This window comes from Atractosteus spatula, chromosome 4 (genome assembly GCF_055471065.1).
Source record: "Atractosteus spatula isolate fAtrSpa1 chromosome 4, fAtrSpa1.hap1, whole genome shotgun sequence".
Lineage (NCBI taxonomy): Eukaryota > Metazoa > Chordata > Actinopteri > Semionotiformes > Lepisosteidae > Atractosteus > Atractosteus spatula.
The window spans coordinates 11,918,483-11,930,536 of NC_142709.1; the positions used below are offsets into that span (position 1 = coordinate 11,918,483).

General features: G+C 36.1%; 1 protein-coding gene across 1 annotated transcript in view; it reads right to left on the reverse strand.

The window, feature by feature from the left end:
• Positions 1 to 11,578, reverse strand: part of gabrb3 (gamma-aminobutyric acid type A receptor subunit beta3) — a 74,888-nt gene extending 63,310 nt beyond the window's left edge. Inside the window, exons 1-3 of the mRNA XM_088913403.1 lie at positions 11,499 to 11,578; positions 11,319 to 11,410; positions 11,129 to 11,196 (exon numbers count right to left, since the gene is read on the reverse strand). Coding sequence (XP_088769529.1) covers positions 11,129 to 11,196; positions 11,319 to 11,410; positions 11,499 to 11,578 — 240 coding nt within the window. The remainder of the gene's footprint in view (positions 1 to 11,128; positions 11,197 to 11,318; positions 11,411 to 11,498) is intronic.
• Positions 11,579 to 12,054: the final 476 nt, after the last annotated feature.

A 12,054-nucleotide genomic window follows, 5' to 3' on the forward strand; every position in this document is an offset into this window, starting at 1 on the left:
AGTAGTCATGCAATCTGTATAGTATGCGCTGTACATGTGGTTAATATACAGTACAGATGTGAAAGGTGCAGCTCTGCTCTGCCCCTGCCAGGATTTGATTGCAGTTGCTTGTGGGAGCTACAGTACATGTTGCACACCCACCAGACAGTGATGAAGTGACAAACTCAGCTACAGTATGCGGGGCTTGACTTGGTTGACTAGGTTTCAAGAGGGTAATGTCACTTCCATAACATGCTCAGTGTCACTGAGCCCTGTTACCCATACAAGATTTACTGTATGTGCACACTATTCTAAAATATACTGTATGTCAGAAACAGTGGAGTCATACACATCCACTATCTATAGTTACTACATTTTCTGTTTTACCAGCTGTAATAGGGCAGTGGTGCTTATGAAAGCAGCTTGTACAAATGTGTACACTTAATCCACGTGTACCCCTTTGCCCCGATCTCTCTAATAATCCCTCTCAAATGTTAATCCTAATTAACACTATACAGTGTATTCCTATCTAGACACCCCAACCATCCAAACACCCCTCACAACCACTGCTGCCCTGCTACATTTCATAGTGATGATTTTGCAGATATACCACAGGACATGCAAACATGTGAGCACACCAAGAAAATCTAGAAACACTGTTGACCTAACCAAGATGTCTGTGGAAGGATGTGGGAAAACCAAAGCATCTGGCGAAACTCCTTGCAAAATCCACACAGAAGCCACCCACGTCCAGAATGGAACCCAGGATCTACTGTAAGTGCTATAAGGCAGCAGCACCAACTGACATGCAACCTGCTGTCCTGTTTCTTTTTTTTTTGTTTGTTTTCTGAAAATAACCAGCTCTGTAAAACAATTTAACTTAATCCCAAAGAAATTCCACATATTTTATGTACTGTATGGGTATTACAGTATGTACTATAACTGTCATTTGCTCTTCAACTGATTTAAGCTTTTCTTGCTCATAGAAAACTATTCATGTTGTTATTTTTACTACAAATTGCACATTTTACTGTTTTTGACCACTTTAAGAACTGTGCAACAATATTTTTTCACATAGTAGACAAAATCTGTTTTGTACAAAAAACAGGCAGAAATTCTACAACAGTTAATAAATCCCTAGTTGAACATTTCTATAAATTCTGCCTTAAAGTAAAACTAAAAACATACAGTATCAAACAAACAGGTCAAACAAATCATACCTGGACTCTTACATGAAACCAGTGTATTAATATAAACACATTATTTCTGTGGTAGAGAGTATCTCATAAAAGATAAATTTTCTCTGTACTGTTTAAACAAATACTGTGTTTGCATGTAAAACAAATTCTAAAAATATCATGCAGTAGTTCAAGATTTGGTTCTGATGTCACAAAGTTTCTAAAAAGGGAAACAGATTTGTAGCCCTGAAACAGATTAAATTAATTTTAATGCTGTTTTCTCTGTTATATAAAAAGCTTCTTGCCGGCATAATGCTCCTTTCTAATGAGCTACCATCTTCTTGTAAATTCCACAAGCTTGTTTCTCTGCCTGAAGCCTTTTGAATGTGCTGGCTGTAACCATGACAGCGGGCTATTTGAACAAGACGAAATTATAATTTATTATAGCAAATCGGACAGTAGTTACATTGGAAAAAGGGGGTTTGATTTACAATACACAATGTTAATTCCACAGATGTAACAAGTAGAGATATGCAAGCTTAAAGAATTGTGAGGTTTTGAAGAATGTTGTAAGCCTTTGTCACCTATAAAAGCAATTCTGGAAAATGACAGGAATCCATCTTTATGCCCTCCCCGATTTTTGATACAGAAAAACTGTCGATTACCATGAAAGAAGTCATTTTATGGCAGTTTTACAAACAACAAAAGGAAAAAAGACACAGTCACGGCAGGCTCTGTCTTGGAACAAACTATATCAAGCTAACCATTTTTTTTGCAGAGAGTACACCAGACTACCTACAGCTGAGCCAGCACTGAACGGAGCACCAGTGCATTCTCAGTGATAATACTGCAAGCCTAGCAAACCACAGGATTCACTGCAGGGACAGCAAGCCGAAGAAACCTTATCCCACCAGCCCCCTGTGGCAAAAGGCTAATTGCACACTTACTGTATGGCATCCCAATTACATAGCCAAGAATCCATTCAACTGCATCTGAACTACAGAGCTTGGCATTTCAAACAATTGTATGTGTTTCTGTTTAGAATAACTACTGTCTCTACTATCTCTAAATCTGGAATGGATAATTCTAGGTCATGGGGCTGCATGGTTTTCTGAATTTTAATTGACCTATATTTCATAATAGAATTATTTGGATAAATATTTTAAATCACCTGGTTTTTAGGTCTTAATTAGTTTCTGCTTGAAAATGCCTGTAAAATGTGACGGATTCTATGCTTCTCACACTGGACAGACTGTATCTTAAATACAGCTTCAGAAAAAACATTGCTTGTCAGGAAGTAAGTACAGTAAGGAAAATTATTACAATTCCATACAGCTAAAAACACATCTTTCAGAGGGAATCAATTTTTTTATAGAATAATTTAACAACATAGAATTTGAATAAATTAAAAATGAACTTCGTATTTCTGAAAAGACAACAGAATGCATTGGACTGGGCAGCAATGACTTCATACTCATGAGCTTACAATGATAATGGTAATATAAAAATGCTTGTAAGTTCAGACTGCAGTTGTTTCAAATGTACTTGTGATTTTTCTACACTCAAAAGCTACACTTTACAACACCACACAGAACAAATTAAATTCAATTTTTGTGTTAAAAAACACAACGCTAAAATTATTTAACAGCTCTGTTTTTATGAATATCATGGTGTCTTAATTGAGTACTTCAGAAATATTGTTGTAAAATGACATTTTTCTATTTAGTGCTTTCTGGAAGGAAACAAAAATCTGAACTACAAATGCCAGAGTTTGTCACTTTTTTGACAAATTTCACTTTTTTTTCTTAAGCACTTTTTTTCTTATACAGTGTAGTTCATCTCCCAGTGCATGAATCTAAAGCTTACAAAAGTAAATTTATTTACTATAGTATCACCCACCTTTTTCTTTGGCATGAACACCAAGACAAACATGAACAAATCTCTCCAAAGGTACTATCAATGGAAGCTTGGTAAAAATGGCCATTATTAATGAAAGGTGGGGAGCTGCGTCAGCATGCGTAGGCTGCAAAGGAACAAGTAATAGGTTTATTCCATGCTGAAAAAAAGAAGAAAGAGAACACAACGTTTCGGCCGTGGAGCCTTCTTCACACCTGAAGAAGGCTCCACGGCCGAAACGTTGTGTTCTCTTTCTTCTTTTTTTCAGCATGGAATAAACCTATTACTTGTTCCATTATTAATGAAGGCTGACTTTTCGTCAAAATTAGATGATTGAAAATAAATGATTTTTGTAAAAAAATGCTAAAGAATTATAGAATTAATACTATATAATAAGTAAATGCACCAGTGTGGTACTACATGCCTGCCTAAACAATTTAAACTTTTAATGACTCTTGTGTTGTCATATTCTGTAGAGATTTCTAATATGCCCCTTTCAGAAATGTTTATTGAAAATATGTTTCAATTTTTGAAACAAATAATTTTTGAAAAATTGATGGTTAGATTGTTGTACATGGAAAATTGTACCTAATGCTTTTGGCCTTGATCTTGAACATCCTTTTGGCTTCTCTTATTTGTATCATGGTGAACTATGAATATAGCATTTAAAATATAAATTCACAATTTCCATGAAAATGTCTGAAGTAATAATGCACCAAAAGCAATGTTCAACAAATCCCTTTTAAACTCAATTTGCAAGACTCCCTGATGAGATGGTGATCTGGGAATGGGTGACCTCATCCGTATACAGTTGTGTTGCTGTCTTGCAGGAGACAAAATATGCTTCTGCAAAGTCTTAGCCCTACAAACTCTCCCCATTCTACAGGTATGTACAGTATACTGTAGCTCCAGAATACACAGCTGTTTATTTTTAACACTTGTACAGCTCTTTATTCATATTCCTACAGTATCTACCTTTGTCCTTGCTTTTGTAAAATGTAATATTGACTTGAATAAATCAAACTTTTAAATTTTACTTAAGTTCTCTTTTCCTACCAAATAACGTCTAGAGACAGTGGTAATTGCATTTACTTGTAGTAATAAGACTCAGGGACAACATTGAGTTAATATTGTACTGTACTTCAATCCCTCCATTATATAACCGCTTTGTTCAATACAGGCCATTGCTTGCCTATCCCCAGCAAGACAGGACACTGGTCCATAGCACGGCACACACAGGCACAAGCATGCACACACTCACACCAGGGCAATTTTCACAGAAGCCAATTAACCTGCCAATATGTCTTTAACCGGTGGGAGGAAACTGGAGCACCAACTCCAGTCCAACAAACTCACATAAACATGGGCAGAAATCCACACAGATAGCAACCAAGGAATTTAACCCAGGGCACCAGTACTGCAAGACAGCAATGCTAACCACAGGACCACTATGCCACTGCAAGTTAATACTTATTGGATCCCAATATCAGCCATGTAAAAGTGGTGAGCTCAGTGTTATTGTTGACAGTGGTGACACTGACACTGTTGACTGTGCCACTGAAAACCTTGACTGAGGTTACAGACCTTGGTTTTATTTTTAACCCTATGTTGTCATTCAAAGCTCATGTTAGAGATGTCACAAGGATATCTTTTTTCCATTTATTTCATTTATATTATATAGTATCACCAGGGTCAAGGCCTTGTTTTATTGGATCAGCTTACAGTATGTATTAACTAAAATTATTCTATCTCAGTATATGATTCTCATCAAGTGTAGGTTACACTGGGTCCCTGTGAATTTTAGAGTGTATTTTAAAATGACATAAAGAAGAAGGTACTGAATGGTCTAGCCCTAGATTACCTTAAGGACTTACTGCCTGAGTACAGAACAACACTTATTATACTGTATAAGATATCTTTTTATTATACCTAAGACCAGGCTCCAGATAAAGGGCACTAAAGACAGCACTATGTCTGTGAAACATAATGACAAAATCCTTTACTCTTCGAAAGTTGCTGAAAGACTTCCTTATTTTTTGTATTAGAGCTTTATTGTTTATTTTTAATTATGATATTTGTCTAAAAGCATTTACTTAAACATATAACTACATTTGAAAGCTCTCATAAATAAAATTGATTCTTGTTCTTATTATTAGAAGTTGTATTTTTAGTAGTTGTACTACATCTAATACTTCCTAACCCCCCAAAAAATATTATGGAAAAGTTGCAATGGTAAAATAAAAGTTATATAATCCAGTAACTAATGAGCAACACCTGTCAAGATCAGGTCATTAAATTATACACCAACAAAATTCAAGTATTATTTCAACAGCACACCAACAATATTCCTGTACCTCAACAATATTCCACTGTACAGTATATATAGTAAAGTAGTGGAATATGTTTTCTACATTTTAGGATATTATATTATATCACATCACAGCAAAAGCCAACAAAAAAGCCATGCTTAACAAATATTGCTATACACTCCAACTGTTTTACTCAAATTATATTATTTCTCAGAAATACAAAACATACAATAGGCTGAGAATATAACATTATCTGATACTGACTCCAAGGTCATGAAATCTTCTCTCATCATGTACAGCGTATACTGTAGGAACCTGTACGGTATGTGATTTTGTTGACATTGGATTCCAGGAGAAAAATAAAATACCAGAGACTTCAGCTTTGAACTATATCATGTAATTGTTCACTGCTATCCCTCACCTTTCTACCAAAACCAAATTTGCATCTACTGTATATTATATTATTTATATATATATTATATATATATTATATTATTTCATCTTGGATACAACAGACACCTAATTCATGCTCCTACACAGAAACCCTTCAAGCAAATGGCTATACCATATCATAAATGCAGAGTCAATTGTTATATTTTATCCAAAAACATGGACAAAATATATTTATATTTATCTTTTTAAATAATATTTTGTTACTTGTTCAAGTTTGTGGTGATGCTATGCAGTTTCCAGGAAAAAAAACATAGGCTATTTAAATATTGACCAACTGAAATAATGTAAAATATCATTATAAACCTACCAAGAGCTTCACCATATGCTACTTCATAGCATACTATTCTTTATCTATCTAATATACAGTGTGTATTACACCCCCTTTTTTTTACACCTATTTAGACATACAGTATTTGACATTTACCTAGTCCTCACCACAATAATAGTAGTTAAAACCAGATACATAGATAAAACTAACCTGATTTGATAAAAAACAAACAAAAAATCTACTTTGACATTATTAAAAAAACATTAGCCAGTATTCAATATCTTTTTGTGAAAAAGTAGGTGTACCCTTGGATGTGCAACAAAACATGTGTAAATGATTAGTTGATCATCAGGAGGTGATTTCCACCTGTACGTAAGATCAGAATATTTGTCAGTTTGGTACTAAGCACTTACAGTAGGTTTGTGGTAACACATCATGCTCAGATCAAATGAAATCTGTGGCAGTGTTAGAGAAGGAACTGTTTCTGCTTATCAATCAAAGCCATTTTAGAACAATATGAAGTCCATCATTTCACACTAAGAAAAATATTCTACAATCTACCCAGTTGTGGCCATCTTACCAAATTCTCTCCAAGAGCTTACCATATGATGCTTCTAGATGTCACGACCACCAGGCAGTCAAGACCAAAGCGTAAGCGAGCTAATCAGCCCCAGCGGCGGGTGATTATTAGCAAGCGCCGCCGCACGAGTTAAACCACCTGCGCACACTCACTGTGCGGTGCGCACTGCTATTTAAACCATCTTCACCTGCTTCCCACTGCTCGGTATTGAGTCTACTCCTTGAGAGCTCTACCTGGCGTTTTTCCCCGTACCTCGTTTATTCTGGATTTTGGATTCCCCTTCTGCCTTTTCGACTTTGCACCTCGCCTCTCGCCTCGGACTGTCTGCTACCGGAGAACTTCCTGGATTACGACTTGCCTTTCGCCTTTTGACTACGACCTTGCCTCTCGTTTTGGTTTGTTCGCCTGCCTCATCTATCACCTGTGCCTGCGTCTGCACAGGATCCGTGTATCTTCCCACCAGGGATTCCTAACACTAGATGCCTCAGAGACCCGCAAGGGTATGCAAGGATCTACAGGCCTCTCTCTCTATGTTAAATGTTAGAGTTCATTAGTCCACCTTCAGGAAAAGACTGAATAATAATGGCTTTCATGGATGGGTAGCCAGGAGGTAACCCCTGCTCTCCAAGAAGAACATTGCTGCATGGCTTAAGTTTGCAAAATAGCACTTGACTTAAAAACAAGACTTCTGGAAGAATATGCTCTGGACAGATGCATCAGAAGTGAAGTTGTTTAGCTATAATGGAATATGTCATGTTTTCTGTGACAGCCAATCACTGCCTTTGACCAGAAGAAGCTCATACAGTACCAACCATCAAGCACAGTGATGGAAGTTGATGGTCCGGGCCTGCTTTGCTGTTTCAAGACCCAGAGACCTTGCTACAGTATCATCGAGTTTACCATGCATTCCAAACTATACTTTACCAAGGTATACTAAGGAAATTGAGACACCACCTGGCTAACAGCTAAAGATGAACCAAAAGTGTATCCAAATGGTTATGATCCAAAACATAAGTAAACCTACCACAGAATGGTTGAAACAGAAGAAATTCAGGATTTTGGAATGGCCAAGTTAAAGTCCAAAACCAAACCCCATAGAGATGCTGTGGAGGTACCTTAAGAGAGCTGTGCAAACAAGGAAAACCTCATAAATCATAGAGTTGAAGCAGTTCTATAAGGAAGAGTTGGCCATTATACCTCATTAATCCCAGAATGAATCCCAGGAGATGTGAGAGGCTGATCAGCTCTTACAGGAAATGTTTAATGTAAGTTATTGTTTCACAGCACAAGGTGCACTTACATCTTAACACAAAGATCAAAGATATTGAATACTGGCTGCCCTTTTTAAAAAAACATTGACAAAATATAATTTCTGTGTTATCTGTCAAATCAGGCTTATTTTATCTGCTATTAGGACATGGTGAGGAGTATGTCTAGATATGTTAAACCATAACATTCTAAGGGGGTGTACTTACTTTTCACCACACTGTATCCATGGGGTGCAGAATATAATTTAATTCTCTGGCCAGAATTCCAAGGGATTTCCTGTTGTTTATTTGATATTTCCCTGCAGCTAACACCCACCCTACCCACACCCCATGTTGGTGTCTTTTATCTCTATCTGTAATTCTGAAGTCATTTAGAAACTCCTTATCATATTCTTTAATATGGTAATTAGACACTGAAAATGCCTCAGTATTGCATAAATAAGGTTTCCAGTCACTCTGTAGTGCACCTCAAATTAAAATAAAACATCTCCCTTCCTGGCTGGAATAACAACAATTAATATGATAATTACAGAAGGCCACGTGCATGAAAGCAAAGCCCTTTAGCTCCACTGATCCTGTTATTATATCAGGCATAAATGTGAATTTAAATAGGCTAATTTTGTGTTAAAAAGCACTCTTTGATTACAACATACTCAAATTAATTTTGTGGTATTTAGAGGTTTGAGGTCCAGGATAAAAGTGATTTTTTCATTTCCATACAATAATACCCTGGTTGATTCATTGCATCACAATTGTACCGTACCTGTGATGTCCTGTTAGTTTATCGATTGCTCTTTGCTAAATTCTTAGATATTTTAATTTATAACATTTTAAAGTAGAACATTAATTATATGTTATTATGTTAGCAATTAACATTTGTAAACTGTAGTTTACTACATATTATATACTGTATGTATGTGTTATACAAATAATATACAAATATTTATTAATCTTACTGTATATTTACGGTAACTAATTTATAAGCAAAGTTTTCTGCTTTACAGTGTATTGCATTGTATACACAGTATATTAAAGGCTACTGTAGCTAAATAGGTTTATTTTATTTATTGACTCTGAAATATAAAACTAATTTGTTAACAATATCTCAACTAAACTTATATTAACTTAACTGCTTTCTTTTGTAGAAAATCTGCCATGTATTTAATTTCAACATACAGTATAAAGCTCAGAATACGCAACTGTTGCTTGTCAGCACCATGGACAGCCTCGATAAATTCTACTGCCATTTAGCACATTTTCTAAAATGAGATCCCATTGTTTTACATAACATAAACATTCATGATCATTTTAAAATAAATACTACTGCATATAATTATACAGAACATAATGTAACATTCTAATACTTTCCTGAAAAAAAGAAAGCTATTAACATTGAAGCTCTTTATTTTCTAAGAAATATACCTGTTTATTCTTTACTATGCAATACAATTAAGGCTAAATTAAAAAAAAATAAACCAACATACAATATGAGCACATACAATTTGGCAGCAATAATGAATTCCATTAGTATTGTTGTTTGTCTCAGATGGAACATCAATTTTTGTCATCTTTTCTTTGCAGCCGGCTAAATTCCAATAAAACCAACACATTTAATTAAATAAAACACCCAAACAATAAAAATAATCTTAGTTACTTAGCTACTTATCTACTTAGTTTCAGTAGCAGTTTCATATTAATAAACATTGAATAACTTTCTTGCAAAGAATTCAATGCCATATTCAGCACATTCAATTATATTGATCTTGCATTCACACATATCAATAACATAATATGTACATGAGTTACCACAAGAACCTGTATTTAAGAAACACAAAAACATGAAAATAATAAATTTACATTCCCTGAAGTTCATGGGGGGCTTTCTATGATAAGGCATGATTGCTAGTACAGAACATGGGAAGTATCTGAACACAGAACGTCATGTCCCAGACACAGAGTTCACGTGACTTCACAGTTGGGCAATAGAGTACTGGAAAAATAAGGAGGCTCTTCTTGAACTACTGGATTTTCCCTCCTTGAGTGCTAGCATGATGATTACCCCGTTCATGTTAAGCCAAGGCAACTGTTCTTGGACATTCTGTACATTCCAAAATGAAAAAGAAACTGGGGATATGAGTGCAGAAAATTAATAACACCAACAATCAGATGACATGTCTCAAAACGTATGTGAATGTCAACACTAATCAGCAAACCTTATTTCCATGTTGGGCTTATGGCTTACAGATAAAGCAAGCCCTTTCCCCATCACACAAAGCTAGTCTTTTGTTTATGATATTTTACAGTAAAGACAGCTTGATTTTTGTAACTAACCTTTTTTTTCTCATTATTCCAGGGTTTCACTATTTCACCAACTCTCAAACACACGAATGTTCATTGATCAGTCTGCAAGTTAGTTCATAAAAGGCTGGGCTGTTTGCTAAGATGTGGGGAAAGATACAGGACATGGAAGGTCACAGCAGGATGACTGTACACTGTTGGTGTGCCAAACAGCAATGTCTCTATCAAAGACCCCTTCCTTTGTCATTTGCCATTGAAAATCAAACAATATTTTCACATACTGTAGTACAACGATCTGCATTGTTAATGCGATGCAGACATGGAAAGAATTAAGGCACTACAACTTGGTAATGGCCTGCCCAGTCATTGGCCAGAAACTCATTTGAGAACATAATAGCTGTTCTCCAGTGGTCTCTACTAAAGCATTCCTGTAAAGTCAATTATGAGACTTCCTGAAGCAGGCTCTTGTGTCGGGAATGGGCAGCCATCCCACAGACTGAGAATGCCAATGTCGTTTACACAATGCGAGACTCTATTGCTGTCTTTACTTAGCATACTGTACTTAGTACAGTATGTGGTTCCACAATAAACACGTTCTTTCAAACTTCTTGAATTTATTATGTCAAGTTTAGCGATGTCTTATTTCTACTCTTATGCATTTACTGAAGTAAACAGGTTCGTAGAAGATGTTACTAAAACACCAGGACAAAGTCACTAAAACAGGGTACATCCTAATATATTTGATTAGTGCCCTTCATTTAGGACCCATCTCACCTCACAAATCACTTCAATGTACTAATTAAGTAAAACGCAAAAATAATTTACTGGACCTTGCTTTTAGATGGACACACACAAAAGGAATAATATATACTGCATGTAGAGAGAATGTTGAAACTTACCATATTGACTTCTGATACCATGTCTATACTCGCAACGTCTATGCTCATTCCCACGGCAACCGGGGGACCTGAACAAATAGAAAAATATGTGCGTAAAATAAGCGTATGGATATATAAAAATACGAAAATATTTGAAGAAGACATTTTCACAACGTAAGTAATACACTTTTTCAAAGAAGAACTGACGCACCTCCAAAGTCTGGTCGAAGGCGAATGTCATATCCTTTTAACAGTTTGTCCACAGTCTCTTTCACGAAAGACATGTTCCCTGGCTCGTTGGCGCTAGAAAGAAATAATAAAAGGTAAATTCCAGTTTTTCAAACGAGACGATTGTCCAGTTTTCACGCTTTATTGTACCCTCAATACTTACCTCTGTGCACAGCACATAACTGCTACTATCACTGGTGCTGAAAGAACACCAAATAGTCTCCTTTTCTGTAATCCCCACATTCCTCAGGATCGTTTATGTCAAGGAGTTTATCAACAAGACGTTAAAACGTTAGGTGTCAGTACAGTGTTGAAGCTGACCGGATAAGTAAAGATAAATGTATTCCCTTAGCAGGTGTTTGATAAAGAAGTCGTTGCTGGTCCATGCGATGTCTTATGTCAGTAAATATCTGTCACAATCCGTTTCCCCACGTACTCCCTCTTGGATGCTAAAGCGGTAATTAAAAAGAGCACTCGGGAAGGCTGATGCATGTTGCCTGAAACATTGCCGGCAATGGCAGAAAGATATTTTTGTGGTTCGGTCTCAGCCAGACCATGGTTCCATCTCCCCTTGAGTTTTGTCTTCTGCTGCTCAGCTATCCAGCATAAATCCCGCTTCTTTTAAAAATCCTTTTTAGAAAACCACACACGTCGGTCCCAACAAGATTATACAAACGCACTAAACATCATCTACTTGTAACACCTCCGATTTTGTGCAA